An 18965-nucleotide genomic window follows, 5' to 3' on the forward strand; every position below is an offset into this window, starting at 1 on the left:
ACTACTAGAACAGAACAAGAGCAATACAAAGGGAACATTAGGAATATTAACATAATAAATAATGTTTTAAAAAACACAAATCATCCACAGTATTTTATAAAGGATAAAGTATTGTTATTGATAAAATAACTGATATTATTAATGATGATGATGATGATGATGATTATTATTAATGATTCAATGATTATTTTATTAATGTTGGTGGTAAACTAGTCAATGAAATTCCTGAACCAGAAAATACTGCAGATGTTAAATAAACATATTAAGAACAGTTCCTCTTGCTCAGCTGTTTGGTGGCTGATTAATAAATGGCTACAACAACAAACGCAAATCCACTATGTATTTTTATGTCCCTGTACGAGCAGCACAAACATGTAAGGGTGTTTCGGCGGCCGATTAATAAAAGGCTATCACAACAAACGTAAATCCATTATAAGCCAAAATGATTTTTTTGTTTGTTTGTTTTTCCTCTTCTAATTTCTACATTTTGTCGTAGTGATAAACTGAACAATTTAAAGTTTGACCGGCTAAAACCGTTCAAACTTTAAATTGTTCAGTTTATCACTACGACAATTTTATTCTTCAAAATATCAAAATGAAAGCAAAATTTATTTTTTTTCCCCGTCTACATTTTTTGACCAATTGAAACCATTCAATTGTTAACTATTCAGCTTATTCCTAATGCACACGTTCAAAAATCGCAAAATAAAAGCCAACAATTATTATTTTTTATTTTTCTGCTCTAATTTCTACATTTTTTGACAGATTCATACCATACCATTCCAACGTTCAACTGTTCAGCCTATGATTACTGCAATTTATTTCAAATCTAAAAATAAAAAACAAAAATTACAATTTATTTTTTTCGCCTCTAATTTCTACATTATTTGACCAATTCTAAATGTTCCAACTTTAATCCATCCATCCATCCATCCATCCATCCATCCATCCATTTTCTTAACTGCTTGCTGCTCACATGGGTTGTAGGGGTGCTGGAGCCTATCCCAGCTGGCTTCGGGCAGTAGGCGTGGTACACCCTGAACTCTGGTCGCCAGCCAATCGCAGGGCACACAGAGACGAACAACCATCCACCCAACATTAATCATTTTGAATTATCCATAATACAAAATGTATACATATTTACTTCTATTTCCAGTTCTACATATATTAACCAATCCAAACGATTCCAACTTCAACATGTTCAGCTCATTCCAAGTCATTGTATACCAATTATTGACATTCAGTATCATTCAGTTTCATTCCAAATCATTCCACAATTTTTCATTCTGCTGCTCAGCATTCACACACATCAATTTCTTCAGTAATTGTATTCTCTAGTCAACTGGATATAAATGTACAGTATGTCTACTGTAAATGATAGATGCAGTGACACACTAGAAAATTTACAGTACATGACTGGATCACTGCTGCTAGTAAAATTCAAAAGTCATTTTTACAGTAACAATTTTACAGAGATTTACATAAATACTGTAAATATGGCGAAAGATTTTATGATGCAAGAGAAGTCTTAATGAGGAGAGACGGTGCTGAAAGCAGGACTTCCCTGATCCTCCATCATCTGCAGGAAGAGAAAAACACATATGCGCGTGCACGCACAGCCTCCCACATACACGCACAAGCACACTGTGCTGAGCGCTAGCAAGGAGCTTTAAACCGTTTCACCCGTGACTGAGACAAAGGGATTCTAACCTGCAACAATGGAGGAAAATATGGATGAATCACAAAGTCAGAAAGGTAGGATATACGTGAAGTATATTCATCATTTTCATCTCAGCAGATGTGTTCATTATTTCATTGTTCTGTTCCTGCATCTTTCCAAGTGGCTTTTTGTGTAAACAGCATACATGTACTGCAACGAGAGGAAAAATATCAAATATACTGTATATATAAATATCTTTTTTTTTTTTTCGTGGTGAAAACAATTTTGTTTCAATATGATTTTTACTCTGAGATTGTGATTCTCATTATTTACCATGGAATCTAATCATTGATTGTGACTGCTGTTGATAACAGTGCAGAACATACGGCCATATTCTGGTCTGTGTCTTTTGATGAATGGATAATGAAGCAGATTGAGGATGAGATGAAATGGCAGACTCTGGACGAATGTTGTTGTTCTGCTTAGAAAGGCTGGATGGACAGATGGATGGAAGGAATTGTGTGATGAATGGATGGGTGGATGAAGAACATAAGAGTAGAAAGGGGGGAATAAAAAGGTTAAAACAAAGTGGAGCAGTGATTGATTTCTCTATTGGGATTTTCTTTGTTAGCCTCTATTGTTGCCACTTCACGCTTGTCTGAGCGCCTTTTCCTCTCCTCTCTCTACATGTCTCCTGTTTTCGGCTGTCTGTGTCCCTCTCCCCAGCCTTCCCTCCATTTTCTATGTCTATACTGTGAGAGCCCCATACTAGTTTTCATCATTATGTGTGCCTGTTTATCTTTATTTTTTATTTTTTCCAACTGGATTTACCAGGATTATCTGTCCGTCCCTATGTTGCTGCATTTTTACTGTCTGTATTTTTTTCCCTTGCTTCCTTAATCATCATTGCCTCCCCCTCTACAACCCATCATCCATTTTGTTTTCTTGACCTCTTTTTTTAATCACAGGGTTTGTTTAGCTTATCAATAGACCCTCTAAGTATATCAGTTAATTTTTTAGACAATATTCATGTTTTACATTGTATGTTATTTGTCTTGTTGTCGCCTGTCAAAATGGGCGTGTCCATTTTTTTCCTTTGCATGCCAAGCTTGAAACATAACATCATTCAGTCGTCCAGATTAAACCAATGACTAAAATCATTTTTGTTTTGAATTAGTATCATTTTGGATTGCATTTAACATTGCATTGATGTTTACCTCTGAATCCAGAGAAACATTGGCATTGTTTGTCACACGGATTTCTTGAATCGTCTTTTCTGGAAGGAATCTGTTTTGGCCAATCGGATTTGCGGTTGCAATTTGATGTAAACATGTTTTTCACTGTAATTATCGTTTGTCAATCTCGCTGTTTGTTCAGTCGCTCCACCCTATCCTTGATATTGTTAAATTTGTCGAAATAGGAACAACACTCTGCACTGTCAATATAGATCTGGCTTGGCCTACGCCCACATGAGTTCCTCTCCCAGCGAAGGCAGCCTGAATCATACTCAACAGTATGATAACTGCATGCAAACATGATTCTTGCAGCATCACAATTATTTTGTAACAAAATAATTTGAGTGATTAGAACTGAATGGCAGTTTCAGTAATTTGTGGCACCAGCTTAATGATGTTTGTCTTTCCTTGCTCAGACATTTTATGCTCCACCTGTTTGCTATTGTCATTTAGCCTCCAGTCTTTCTTAACATTGTGTCATGACATCTAAGATGGAGGCGAATGTAGAGTTATTGCCACTGCACTTCCTACAACAATATACAGTAGCTAGTCCATTTTTTAGATGTATATTCTGCTGGACTGTTACAAATTCAAGTGGACTGCAGGAGATGGCAAAGATTCCCCCCTGCATTTCTTCCCACCCATCTGGCATTTTCCATACTGCAAGTTTGAACATTCCTTTGATTAGTATTCTTTTCATTGCTTCCCCATGATTTTATGATCCTTCTGTAGTGTGACTGTCCGTGGCCTCACTATTCTCTAATCGAATGTATGTCTCCAATTGATCCTTTGTATAAACGCAAACAATAAGGCTGTAAATAAGATTGATGATTATTAATACATTAAAAGTATACTTCTGTGGATATTTTTATAGAGCATGACAATATGGTGATTAACGAATTGCTTAGTAGTCATTACCTACCACCCTATAACCACATAATATATTTGTTAACATGTCATTAAATGCTGAGAGGAGAGATCAACTCCTATTACTTACATGCACTGCATCTGGCATTAAACATCCACCCATCCATTTTCTTAACCTCTTGCTCCTCACAAGGGTCACGGGGGTGTTGGAGCACATCCCAGTTGGCTTTGGGCAGTAGGCGGGGTATACTGAACTGGTTGCCAGCCAATCGCAGGGCACACAGAGACGGACAACCATCCACACTCACAAGCACATCTAAGGACAATTTGAGTGCCCAATTAACTTGCCATGCATGTCTTTGGAATGTGGGAGGAGACCAGAGTACCGGAGAAGACCCACACGGGCACGGGGAGAACATGCAAACTCCACCCAGGAAGGCCGGAGCCTGGACTCCATCTTGCGTCCTCAGTACTGGGAGTCGGACGTACTAACCACTATTCCACCGTGCCGACTTTGACATTAAACAACTGAATGTCAATTTTGGTGCTGATTGACTCTGCAACAGTATCCGGTTGATGCAATCTTGATGCAACAACTAAACATTGCCATGCTTCTACTCTGAAATGCAAGTTTTAAAGTTATAAGCAAGAACAAGTGCCCGAAAAAATTGAGGTAATTCTTGTACTTGCTTGTTAACCCTTCATGTGGAGAAGATACTGTCAGACCAGACGTAAGTATAATTGTGAGGACAGTTAGTGGGAATACGCTGTCCCAAAGCAATGGACTGAAGAACTTTCATTGAATACTGTGCAGCAATTTAAGAGCATTCAAACATATTTGAACAACGGCCATTATTACTAATAATTCCGTACTACTACTAATGATAATAAAGGGAAATCTATCCTCAACCCTGGACCTCGAGGGCCAGATTCCTGCAGGTTTTAGATGTTTCCACCCACAATGCACCTGATTCTAAATATCTGAATCATTTTCAGGCTTCTGCAGAGCTTGCTGATGAGCTGAGTACATATAGAATCAGCTGTGTTGTCGTACGGACAAAAAATCCAAAACCTGCAGGACTCCAGTCCTTGAGGACCAAGTGTGAGCCTAAAGTCTTGAGGTCATGAAGATTTTTCCATGTGACCTGGCTGACATTCTACAGAAGATCTGAAAGAACTCCCTACAACACACCTTTTACTACCCACCTACCTCCCAAACTGCTTGAACCATTCAAGAAATGGATGTCACTCAACTCCAAAGATTAAAATCATCTGAGAACCATGTTGGCCAAATAGGTCAATGGCCAATGCAGTCTGCACTTCCTTCATGTACACATTGATGATTCAGATACAGCCTATGCTAGGATCCTGTTTGAAGCCTTCAGTTCTGAATACAAGAACATCATCCTTGAATTTCTCCTCTAGCTCAGTGCTCATATCTCCACCTGCCACTGAATGAACGGCTTCCCAACAGGCAGGGCACACAGTAAGTGTGTATGGCGAAAACAACCTCAACCACACACACTACCAGCACGAGACTCCTGAAGGATGTGCCCACTCCATTGTTCTTTGAGTTCTAGATACTTATGACTACCTAAATGCATCCAGCTTTTAAGCAGATGTCACTACAGTTGTTGTCCTAATCAATGAAGGCGATAAATGTGCATATCAACACTAAGTGATGCTGATGCTCTGGACCTGGAGCTGAACATGCTCAAGACAGAATTAATTGTGGACTAGAGGATACATCCTTCACAAAGGCTGCTACTCACACAGTCTAAATTCTCTGTGTCAACAATAAAAAAAACATCAAGTTTCATTGAACTACACGCTCTCTACACTGAAAAAGCTAGACCAGCATGGGATGTTGTTTCTTGAGATTTGCTTAGCTGTTAAGATATTGAAAGAGGTCCATGTTCACCAATCGAACCATAGTTTGATGATCAAACGATGGTTTGATGCTACTATAAATTATTATGCTTTGCATAATTTGGCTTCAGTGGAGGCACTGAAAAGCATCTCAGGAGGAACATCAGAATATGGTGAGGCCCATTGAGTCTAGACTTCAGTTTTATGTTTTCTCTGTCACTAACCCGAAATATAAAACACCTCAGACATGTGATGGAAAAACAAATGTGGAAGACATCAAGTCTGCGATTGGCTGGCAACAGGTTCAGGGTGTACACCGCCTGCTGCCCATAGCCAGATGGGATAGGCTCCAGCAACCCTTGTGAGGAGCAAGCGGTTCAGAAAATGGATGGATGGAAGACATCAAGTACATAAGACCACCATGACAGGATTTTTAGGGTCAATCAAGAATGAGCTGTTACTTATGATGCTCTTTACAGGAAATATCCATCCATCCATTTTCTTGACCGCTTATTCCTCACAAGGGTCGCGGGGGGTGCTGGCGCCTATCTCAGCTGGCTCTGGGCAGTAGGCGGGGGACACCCTGGACTGGTTGCCAACCAATCGCAGGGCTCTATACAGGAAATAGTTTGTGGTCATTCCACTTGTAGAAAAGTAATTCTGTGGCCGCTTCAGTTAGCATAAGTGCTCAATTAAGTCTGAAGGAAAGCTGACAAGAGACATACAAATGGAAGTGGACCTTGTATATAAGCCTCATATCCATTTCATTAATATGACCACTAATAGAGAAGAACTTAATGGAGAGAAGAAGTCGTCAATATAAATCGACTTAGCACACTCGTAGCAGGAGTGCGTTAGCAGGGTGGCATGAGAGTGAGAACCAAATACTGGAGGGGGAAACCGCACATGGACAAGCGGGTGATGGGGGGGGGGGCTAAGGCAGATTGCCCGTTTGCGTTGCTGAATGTGATTTTATTAAAAAAGTAAACCGTAGTGGGTGAAAGAGGTTAAACAGGATTAATAACAGTAAACTAATCCAGATAATGAAGTTTTTTCCAGGCTGCAATGACATAGTGCCCCTATTTTCAGAAAAAAATTGCTTAATTTACTCTACTATATTTCTGATGTATTTCCCGATAAAAATCACAGAGGTTGCTGTCAAATAATATTCAGTAAGGTGAGGAGAAAGAAGTGGATGCAATATTCTGAGGATGATGTAATTACAGACAGAATGTTCCAAAGCGGATATGTTCATATTCTCTGTACAATTTACATAATTAATATAGTATTTAATAATGCTGTAGTTCATTTCGTTTCTATATTGGTTGGCTACAGAAGCCCAGTCCATATGACTTGGGTTTCAAAATTAGACTGGTACGAATCCTGCGACGGACAAAAAGAAAATTGCAACTGGATGTTGGAGAGAGGCTGGCAAAGCGTCAAATTCCACTCACTTTGATAGATTTTCTTCTCTGCATATCTGCTGATGAGTGGTTTGGGTCCCGTGTGGTGGAATGCATGTTACACAGTATGTACATTACAACAGAGAAAATGGAATTTGTCTTCAGCAGAGATTAAAATCAGTATAATATAAACATTACGTTTGACCATATAAATGATTGTTGACAATAGAACATACAGCAAAAGATCAGTCTGATGCTTTACTTATTTTAGTAAGAACAGGTAGACTCAAATTTATTCAACCCACATTAATAGTAATAATAATAATAATAATAATAATAATAATAATAATACATACATACATACATACATACATACATACATACATAACATATACTGTATGTTGTTTTGTTCAAATGTTCACATTTTCAGTAAGTGCCCACTTGAAAAAAAAATCACATACACATATATAATACATTTGTGGTGCTAGTTGAATAATAAAGAATGTAATGTACATTTACATGCAAATTAATGTATTTTTTATCAAGTAGCTTTGATGACCTAAAGCAGGGGAAGGGAACCCTGGTCCTTGAGAGCCACTGTCCTTCCTGTCTTCCATGTTTCCCTCTACCAATACAGCTGATTTGATTCCTGGATCGTTATCAGGCTTCTACAGAGCTTGCTGATGATGATAATGATGATAACGAGTCAGCTGTGATGGAGGGAGACATGGAAAACAGGCGGGACAGCGGCTTTCGAGGACCAGGGTTCCCTACCCCTGACCTATAGTGTCATTGCACAACAATTGGCTTTCCATCCATCCATCCATCCATCCATCCATCCATCCATCCATCCAACCATCCATCCATCCACTCTCCAAACCACTTATCCTCATCATATTTGAATTATTTTTTTTACACTCAAAGTAAATGAATAAAACATAGAGAATAGGTAGACAAGAATAGTGAAGAGAGAATACTAGAGAATAGTAGACATCCTGTGTGGAGCAAGTACCGGTAAGACCTAATTTTCAAATAAGTGGCTATAAACACAATCTACACACCCCTGTTCATATGCCAGGTTTTTGTGATATATATATATATATATATATATATATATATATATATATATATATATATATATATATATATATATATATATATATATATATATATATATATATATATATATATATATAAAGAGCCCAAGACACTTAAAACCTTTTTTGACCACTGTGACCTATGGCCTTAACAGTTTATTTGAAAACAATATATACATTTAACTCTTTAACTCATTCATTCCCAGTCATTTTTTACTAAAGCAATCCCCTTTGCTCCCAGCTGTTTGACTGGATTTTGACTGAATATTGTGTTCTGCTATTGCTATAAAAACATGGAACCTACCAAAACAAATATTAGAGTCTCTCCTTTTATCAGAAAAATGTATACTTCTTTCTGTTTCTGTTTTGCAGCAATTAGCATTAGAAAATAGCTAAGTTTCATTATTATTCACAAATCTTTTTAGAACCGTGTGGAAATCAGCTTGTTTTAACATGGCCTTGGTTGATCTCTTATACTCTGCTGCCACCTGCTGGTCGTTTTTGTCACTACTACCATTGCGTGACCCATTCTGTTCATTTCAGTGGCTGCATCAAAGCCTTCTGTATGCTCTAGCATAAAAAAATTAAAAAAAGAGAAAAAAAGCGTGTAAATACGTCTTTGGGACACTGGTAATATTTAATATAGAACGTATTTATACGTTTTTGGGAGCAAATGAGTTAAGAGAGGCAAAGGAAATTAAACTACAGGTTTAATGAAGATGCACAATTAATTGTGAACTCCCTGTTCTAACTGAAGATGTAACTGTATTCAGAATCAACCAATCACATTCATACCTCTGATTAACTCCAAATGAAGTTAAGCTGTTCTAGTAGGCAATTCCTGACATTTTTGTAGTCACATCTTATAGCGCATGGTCCACAGAGAGCTTCCACAGCATCAGAGGAATCCGTCAAGGGAGGGTGCAAATGAATTTCCAAGGCATGAATAGTGTAGCGTGTACACCACAAATAACAGTTATCATCAAGTGGAGCATATTTGACAAACAGTGACCGTACCAAAATCTGGATGTCCCTCCAAACTTGATGATAAGATGAGAAGGAAACTGGTCAGGTAGGATGCTAAGGGACCGACTCAACCACAGGAATTTCTGGCAAGGACTGGATGTTTAGTACATGTGACATATGGCTGATCTATGGAGTAAAGTTGCTCATCTTACAAATCTCCCAACATGCTATGATCTGTAAAACCAAGGCTGAACATTTTGGCCATAATTCCAAAAGCTGCAGTGCATCCGGTAAGTATATTCACAGCGCTTCATGCTATATAAACTGCGTGACTCTCTCTGCTCTCAATTGAAAGAGAATGAGGACAGCTTCTTTCATTTCCCTTTCAGAATGGCTCAAATATCCCTTATACCTGTGATGGTCCACCAAAATACTAAAAAATAAACCTCCACCTAATGTGCACACAGACTTGGCTTTGCTTTATCTCAGTTGTTCATATTTACTTCACCTCTTGGGAAAAAAAACATTCAATGGAGTTGATGTCACATTAATGGTAGAAAAAATTTGAAATGATTTATCTAGGTCATATCACAAAATCCTGGTGTTTAAACAGTGTGTGGACCTTTTTGTATTTACTGTAGGTCAGATATTATTGGCATTATTATTACTTTTATGACTAAACACCTAAAGACTAGAGCATGAAGTGAATCTTTTGGTCACAATATCATGAAACCAGCAATACCAGGCACGAGTGTGAGCCATGGACAGTAATGGAGAGGCGAGGAGGGATTTAAAGTTGAACAAGCCCTTTGACTGACAGTTTGAATAATTTCAGAAGGCCATGCCAGTAGAGCGTGTGTGCGTGTGTGCACTATGAAGATTTCAATGGGACATTTGGGTTCACCACTGTAGGGCTCTCCCTTCATTTGCTTTTGGCAGTTGCTTTTGAGTTCAGCAACTGCACACATTCTTTTGTTGACCAACGCAAACTATGTAAACAAGTAAATTAAAGTACAAAACACTAACACAACTGAGAAATGTAATAACAGCAATATTGGCCCATTTTCTCCAAAACAAACACTCCGAATATCGACTCTTCAGATTCAAATTAGTATTGTGATTAAAAATGTGAGAAGCAATAATAAAAAGTTTCAGTTGGTGAACTAAAACCTCCTACAATAAATGTTTTAATCAGAGGAAGGCCAGGGTCCAATATTAATGGTGGTTCAGGGGACAAAATGGGAATTTTTAAATGCAGCGACATCACTGTCCAAGTCTGTGTCAAAGCGGGCTGTGACCAGTGCGTGTTACAACTCAGAGAAAAGCACAAACAATAATTGACCACTAACTCACTTACAAATCCATGCTGAATTATATCAATAATTCCAAGAGCTATCTAGTTTGACATGTGATACATTTGAAAGACGTCACTTTGCAAACATGTAAAATAGTTTCTGATAAGTAATTTTTGTTTTTGAGCCCCCAGCTAAGCAGTTGCATTGGGTCATTGACAAAATAAAATAAAATAAAATAAAATAAATAAGTAAATAAATAAATAAATTGTTTACAATGGAAGAAATATTATGCGGTAAAAATAAGCAAATATCTACTTGTGATCTATTCATGTATTTAATGCAACACATAGACATACACATTATGTAGATACTGAAGAATAAGATTATGATTACATTATGGCCTTGAAGATGAACACATTACAAACAACCCAAAATAATGGTACAGTATTTCTATGCCCTCTCTGTGTAAGACAATTATTAAACTGTATTTTGAATGCTGTATTATTTAGACATTTTCATACATTTCGTAAGACCACTAAAATTGGTTCAACATTTCAAATAATTTTCTGTATATAAACTATTGTTTAAATTTGGTCCACATAAGATATCCAGAAGACGTTGAAAAATCAGAACATCAGAAAAGCTTGCTGTCTGTACAAATAGTGAAAGTCCCATTATGCACGGTCTGAGGTTCTAAACTTGTTAAATGAATTACAGTTTTGTGTGTTAAATGTGCATATGCACGATAAACAGTAGGCACAGATTAGCCAGATGTTCCCATTGTCATGGGCATTCACTTTTTTTTCCCCAAGCTGATGGGTTTGTGTCCATTAGTCGAAGCAAACAACCAGACCAATCACCAATGAGTGAAGCGGAAGAAGAGCTCACTGGTTTCCCAACTTTTATTGAGCTGAGGCACTCATTTGACATAACAAAAATCTCCGGACACAGCACCAAACAAAAATGTCATAACCAGCATAAATAGTGAAATAATGATCATGTTACAGTTCACACGATGATGATCAATGATGTCAGAGGACCCAAACGCAAAATGGAGAGGTGTTTGGAAGAGGTTTGAGGTGATTTTAGTTGAGGTGGTGAGCAGGATGATCAGGGTAGTGGAGGTCCAACTTGTGGAAGAGTGTTGAGGAATGGGGCCAATGGAGCCAGAGGTGGAGGGAGACAAGCAGTCTGTCTTGAAGAAGTGTCAAGCGAGGCTGGGCAGGGAGGCACTGGCAAGGCGAGACAAAAAGTTAGATGTGGCAAAGAGATCACTGCAGGAAAAACTATTATAATACAGGCCGGAATACCACTTCAGTAGTCGGAATCATCTGGCACCTGCTTGCAAATCAGCACAGGTTTTATAGCCAGGCATTGTTTGCTGATCAGCTGCAGGTGCACTCCCGGACACCACCCTGCCCAACCTGAAAAGGTAAAGTCACCTACAAGCAAGGCAACAGGAAATGCGGCCTACAAACATAAAAGTAGAGGTGCAGGGCCAGTGCGCAACCAACACAGATCATCTCATCTCAATTTACTCACAAATTGACTTGTTCCATGTAAAATCTGCATCTTGATGGATGAACACAGAACTAATTGAATGACTGCTGTAAAAAAAAAAAAAAAAAAAGGTTAAAGTAAAAACAGGTGTTTGCAAATGTCTTATTTTGTTTAAACACAGACGATATTTTATTTTATGAAGGATCAGTGAACAATTACTGGTGATGTGCTGAAAATCAGAGGATTTGGACCATTGTAAATTTAAAAAGTGGTTCCAAATGATTTCTCGATTATTAAAATAGTTGTCGATTAATTTGATAATTGATTACTTGTCGATTAATCAGTTAATTTTGACACCTCGAGACTGCTGTGTCGAACTGCTTCAACAGCTGCTGTGACAGGTAGGTCATGAAAGATGTTCCCTGAAGTCCATAATCATCTCTGCTGCATTCTCCAGCTCCCGGATGTGTTGGAAGCACATCCCTCAATATGCATATACGTCACCGTCGTTGATAAAACCAATGATTTTGGTATGAAATGACAGCCGGGCCATTTGTTCAGTTGCGCGCAAACTCCATTGGCTATAATTAGTGTTGTTCCGATACCGATACTGGTATCAGCAGAGGTGCCGATACTTCATTAAAACAGTGGTATCGGTATCGGTGACTACTCACAAGTAACATGCCGATACCATTAATTCCAACACTAATATAGGATTTTGGATGCAGCATTTTGTGTCTTGCTGGTGCACGACATTCACTGATACGTGACATGTTCACTGCATGCAGACCTAAGATATCCTATTGGCCCTTGAATGCCCTGAACCAATAGCAGGACAGCTATTTCATGTTGAGGGAAAAAAACCTTAAGTATCGGTATGGTATCGGTATCGGACGATACTGCAAAGGTGGGTATCGGTATCGGTATCGGGGGCTAAAAAATGGTATCGGAAAAACACTAGCTATAATGCAAACGCGCTGCCGAAACGCCTTCCCCTGCTTTTGGTGAGAATGCAGCATAAGGATATTGCTCTAATCATATACCGGCGCGAACACGCCCACAAGTTCTGACAGTTGGGAGCAATTTGCGCCTGATTTACCACACATGGATGTTGAAAAAGTTGCGAGAAAAATGACATTATCAGAACGCGAGCTTGGACCGAGGAGGTGCAGAAGCATTTTCCTCATTTAGCGCCATTGAGATGTAAGTAAGAGAGGACGACAACGTCATTCATTTATAAAATACAATTTATTTGTGTGATCATTTTCTAAAAAAATATATTCTCAGAGGTTGACGTGGGCATACAGTGTATACATCTGTCACGTAAAAATCATGGGAAAATGTGCCCCCCCCCCCCCCCCCGCCGCCCACACCCCAACACCCCCCCCCCCCCTCCCCAACCGTGATCGCCGATCAGCCTGGGTTACATCATGTGTTGTAAACCAACAATGAAAAATGCCCTTTCGCCGCTCCTCTCTCTCACCCTTTGCAGCGTGCGTGAGCAGCGTGAGGGCGACAGGCACTGTCTATCCGTGCCACCACTGCTGTCGTGATCCTACAGGATCGAGGAAGCTGAAAGTTTACAACAGGCTTCCATAAATTGTCATGTGCTGAAGGTTGGATCCCAAAGCGCAGACACAAATAAGGTTGTAACTATTTATTCACATCGAGAGGCGTAGAACAAACTTGACTAGACGAGAAACAAAGAGAGTTGCACAGAAAACAGAAAGCAATAATCCGGCAAAACACACATAATTCTCAGACTGCACCGACAGAGTGTGAATCGATCATATTGGTTGTAGCAAGTAAAGGACTAAAGAACGACATCACATAGGTCCAGACATCACCTAAAGGATTAAAGATTGACATCACATAGCCTAACACTAGTTGAAACTAGATGATGGTTATATGATGGTTACATCAGTACAAAACAGACACTTGACCTCACGGTCGTGAACTTAACAGGTCATGAACTCAAACTTGACCCCAGACATGACATAAATGTTGTTTACGTCGCTCAAACGACGTGTGGCTATTAGCGCCGGCGTTAGTGAATTAGACGCTTTAGAAATGAGCCTCATTTAAATAGACGTGGGCAATTTTTCCGGCAAATGTATGGAAATTACCTCATTTACGTACGTGCTAAAACCACCAGCGCATTGGGGCGCATTCTGGTCAGCAGTGCAGTTAATGATGAATTCCTTGTCTGCGTGTGTTTAGTGGATTAGACGCTCCCGGATTGCTCCATTTATACCGCTTAGGGCCACGCAACAGCTATGCAAACCTTTAGTGAATCTACCCCTGAGTGTTTTCGATCCATTCCAATGACCTAGTTAGCTAGAGTTTGCAGTGTGGTGTTCACGTTAGCCTGAGGTGCAACATAAACACCGGCAACGATGAAAATGTTGGCCAGAGACAGTAGATAAATCATGTACGTCGAAGGAAACTGAGTTTGAAGCTTCACCAAGATGCTGGCACTTTCCTTCTTTTGCATTGTCTAAAACAAGCGCCATCGAGTGCAGCTGCTCCCCCTGGTTATAATGCCCAAACAAATTTGTGGATTTATGAAAGGTGGCGGGAAAAGGTCCACTGTATACTGCCTGATGTTTAGCAATTAGTCTTACCTTAGCGTAGGGTCGCCAAAAATCAAGAAAAGCTACGATACTATCATTGCTGTACCTCTTCACAAACAAGGAAACACCCTCATGTTTATGGAGCACATACTGCCATTTGTGCTTAGCGTGCCCCAGTTTTTACCAGGTCACTGGGTCTTGCCTGCTTATCAAACCCAAACATGGAAATATGAAAAGGATTATAACATGGTTGAAATATAGAACACACAATCAAACAAGCACCTACACAGACATTCTGTGTCTGATACAATTACGTTTATATACATGGATATTTCAAAAATGACATATTTATTCAATGACAGAATGCTTAAAAAAATCACTCCTCCACACATGCTCATAACACATTTATAACACAGTATTTCACATCTCCTCAATCTGTCTCAGAACTGCCTCATTAATCATACTTTTTATTCAAATAATAGTGGAATGGCTGTTATTTATGCAAAAAAAATTATATAAAGAAGCTCAATTGTAATTAACATTTTCTTAAATTCAATGTATATAGTCCAATGTTTCTACCTTTATAGCACCTATTTTGATATGAAACACTGGATCTCTGCGAAACACGCCACTGAGCAAACCGACATGATTTATGCCTGTGACTGTGTGTAGGAAAATGTGTATTAGTATGGCTGTGATGCTCGCCGAGCTGCACTGTTGCCATAACAACGCTACAGGCAAAGTGGGTCAGCAGGCTCCTGCCACACCCCTGCTGGCATGGTAACATGGCTGGTCAATTAAACATGAGCAGTAGGATGACTCACACAAATGAAAACACACAAGCTCTTTTCTAAGAACTGGAGAGATCATTTTATTGTTTTCAATACATTTTCTCTTTGTATGGATGTATGCACGCTGTTTATCTGTGTGGGCGCGTTTGCTTCCTTAGCTTTACATTTTGAAAATTTAATTAATAAATAGTCAAGAGAGGGATGGAGCTGGGGCGGAATGAGTAATTAGCCAAAACAGCAGTGGACTGTTAAACATCTGTCAAGTAAATCAGTCAAAGTTAAAAAATATTGTACGGTTATGGAAAAGAGGATCTGTAATTTACAACATTTAAAAAAAACACATTAGAGAACAATTTGAAATAAAACAGCTGGGGCCATTTTTGAAACGCATTCTAAATACAGGACATCACATCAGCAGACCGTGCATGAAGCAATTGGAGCTTTAAAACCATCCAGAGCTATTTTAGAGGCTGTAAATTCAGAGGCTGTGGTTGCCACTCGAATAAACTCAGTGACCCCCAACCCTGGCTCACTATAATATTTAATAAATTTTGTTATATATAACAAGTAACACTGTTCAGGACAAGAACGCATATATCACTGACAGATGGGTAGATATCCACTGCCTCCATCACACTCACAGTTTACATGACGGATGCCTTGGCCACATCCAACTACATTAGGTCAGTGAACTGCAAAAATCTGCAGGTTGAAAAGGAAAATGTGCAAAAGTGATGACAAATAATAATCATTTCCTTCATTTCCAGCATAGCAAGACCCTTGTTAAAACTGTAATCGATCACCCAAGCACTTAATGCCACTTGCATGATAACATTAGCCACTTAGCATAGCAATTAGCATGGATTCTCCATCTTTTTCTGTCATGTTCATCACTCCTCGTAATCTCTGAGAACGATTATTATACGCCGCTAAGGAGGCTGTAATTACTGAATCCGCAACATGTTTATGGCCAGTAGAAGCAAGCCGAAGTTCGTTGCTATAAACAACTGCTACGGCGTAAGTAGAGCGGATCTTAGTACCCGCTTGTAGGTGACGTAAGAATCCCACTAAAGCTTTTTTTCTGGCTGTGTCCGCCATTCAGTTTTAGTAAAAACTTAAAAATCTGTGTTTTGATGAGGCTAAAAACAAATGCACATTGAGACCCGCAAAGTGTGATGCGAAACCACTTATTTTAAGCCTTGTGTAGTTCGAAAGGTGTTCCCAACATGCCTTCATGTGCCTTTTTGTTTTTGTGGTAAATAGTTATTAATAATTCTGGGTTATTTGTTGCTAGTTATTAATTTTTCAAAGTTATTAATTGTTGCATTCACCCACCTTGTTTTTAAATTACTTTTCGGTCGCTGTTAGATTTACTTTTGCATGTGCGAAGGTATGCTGCATTCGAGGAAAGCCGGAATTTGGACTTTTCCAAGTTCAAAACAGGAAGTGTACATGGGAACGCTCCTTTGAACTTGGACTTCAGAGTTGCAACTTCAATCTGACATCACTCGACAATGGTGGACCCCCCCCCCAAAAAAAAAGGAAAAAAAAAAAAGAAAAAAAAAAGAAAAAAAAAAGACTGAATAGCAAAACACAAATTACAAGATTTTAAACAGATATTTTATCTTTATTTATTGTGACTTTAATTTAGTTATTTGACATATATTGATGTAACGCAGCATGATTTGGAATGACTGTGTTAAGTAGACAATAAACAATTTATGGAATCAGCCATCTTTGTTGTTTGTCACGCCGCCACCGGTGTGACGGCCATGCTTTTGTTTTGTTATCCATGTTTCCTGTGTTACTTTGAAAAGCCTAACTCTCATCTCACCCCAGGTCACTTGCCCTTCCTGCCGCTCCATAATTACCGGTCCCCGCCCTTGATTATCACCACCTGCCACCAATCACCTACAGCAATAAAAGCCACCTGCATTCTCCCCTCAGTGCCGAAGTGTCACCGTCAGTGCATGGAAGCGTCCACAGTCCTTATGTCCTCGTTCATGTTGCCTAGCGTTGTTGCCTTGTTTTTGTGCCTTTTCCTCCCTTTTGGAGCGCCTTTAGTTACCCCTTTTGCCTTGTGCCCTTTTTCCTCCCTAGCGGAGCGCTTTCTGTTGTCCCCAGTACCTTTTGCCTGTTTTTTCCTCCCTAGTGGAGCGCTTTTTGTTCTCCACTTTTTCCCCTCCCTGTTCTCCTCTCGGTTTGAGAGGAGACCACTGTTGGCCGGAAATAAACCTGCTGCCTTGGTGGCCTACCTTACGCCTGCGTCTGAGTCCTACTTGACCCCGCCTTGTCAGTACACTTCGGCCAGCATGGACCCAGCAGGCATGGTCGAGGCCGCACTGCAGAGCCAGGAGGCCCGGCTCAACAACCAGGACCGGATCCAACAGACCATGCTGTCCCGGATGGAGGAATTGACCAGCCAGGTCCACGAGCTGGTAGGCCTTTCACGGCGTCGAGCGTCAGCTCCCACTGGACAGATTCGTCACCCTGAGTTCTCTGTACCGACCACGCCATTCACCGGGGTAGGATTGAGACTGGCCTCCCCAGAACGATACTCCGGTGAACCCGGACGCTGTCAGACTTTCCTCACAGAATGTGACATTCATTTTGAACAGTTACCACAGGCATTTCCCACAGCCCGATCCCGAGTGGCCTTCATGTTGTCTCACCTGACGGGACGGGCCAAAACCTGGGCGACCGCGGAATGGGCCAGGGGTTCCTCGGTCTGCCAAAGCGTACAGGACTTTCGAATCGCTTTGCGCCAAGTCTTTGATCCAGAAAACAATGACCGAGAGAAGGCACGAGCACTGAGCCGACTTCAGCAAGGCAACGAATCTGTCAGCGACTATGCAGTTCGCTTTCGAACGTTGGCAACGAGCAGTGGCTGGAACGCCATCGCACTTCACGACCATTTTCTGAAAGGACTCTCACCCGCCATTCAAGAGCTTCTGGTTCCCGTAGATCTCCCCGCGGACTTGGACGCCTTGATTTCCCTCACCATCCGCACCGATCATCGTCGCCGGGAACTGGCTAAGATCGGCGGACTCCGAAGGAGGGAGGAACCCACCCCCTGGTCACGACCACCGGGGCCCGGAAGGCCGCAACCCATCCTTCCTTCCCGACCTGAACCAGGAGAGGTGGACTTCGCCAGAGAGGAACCCATGCAACTGGGAAGGGGCCGGCTAACGCCCGAGGAGCGACAGCGCCGCCGCCGAGAGGGCCGATGCTTCTATTGTGGTGGTCTTGGCCACCTAGTGGGATCCTGCACCACGAAGAGCGGGTCACCGGTGAGTCCTCCGTCACCCCGACCCGCCAAGAACCACAGGCTCACGCAAATGCAGATAAACCACCACAATGTCACCACAAATCTGTCAGCCCTCATCGATTCCGGTTCCGACGAGAGCCTCATGGACTGGGAGCTCGTGAGGCAACTACGAGTCTCCACCGAGCCACTTCTGTCAACCATCCAGGCTCGAGCGCTGAACGGCAAGGAACTTTTCAGAATCACCCACATCACTGAACCTCTGGAAGTGCACATCGGACAGCACCTCGAGACCCTTCGCTTCCATGTGTTCCATTCTGCTTCCCCCACTTTGGTTCTGGGTCACCCTTGGCTGCGTCTACATAATCCCAGAATCGACTGGAACTCTGGAGTCATTCTGGAGTGGGGAAAGGACTGCATGACTCACAGATTGGAACAACCCGC

At 40.7% G+C, this 18965-nt stretch overlaps 1 protein-coding gene and 1 long non-coding RNA gene across 3 annotated transcripts in view; one reads left to right on the forward strand and one right to left on the reverse strand.

The window, feature by feature from the left end:
- Positions 1-1588: 1588 nt before the first annotated feature.
- Positions 1589-18965, forward strand: part of gpm6ab (glycoprotein M6Ab) — a 41655-nt gene continuing 24278 nt past the window's right edge. The window contains exon 1 of the mRNA XM_077523818.1: positions 1589-1755. Within this exon, the coding sequence (XP_077379944.1) occupies positions 1719-1755 (37 nt within the window). The 5' untranslated portion in view covers positions 1589-1718. The remainder of the gene's footprint in view (positions 1756-18965) is intronic.
- Positions 11277-11983, reverse strand: LOC144020397 (uncharacterized). 2 transcript variants are annotated; one of them, XR_013283866.1, is made up of 3 exons: positions 11935-11983; positions 11703-11862; positions 11277-11624 (listed from the first exon to the last, which is right to left on the reverse strand). It is a non-coding gene; the product is annotated as an uncharacterized LOC144020397 (long non-coding RNA). The 2 variants fall into 2 exon arrangements; XR_013283865.1 differs by having other exon boundaries at positions 11703-11977.

The sequence above is a fragment of the Festucalex cinctus genome, chromosome 6 (genome assembly GCF_051991245.1).
Source record: "Festucalex cinctus isolate MCC-2025b chromosome 6, RoL_Fcin_1.0, whole genome shotgun sequence".
NCBI lineage: Eukaryota > Metazoa > Chordata > Actinopteri > Syngnathiformes > Syngnathidae > Festucalex > Festucalex cinctus.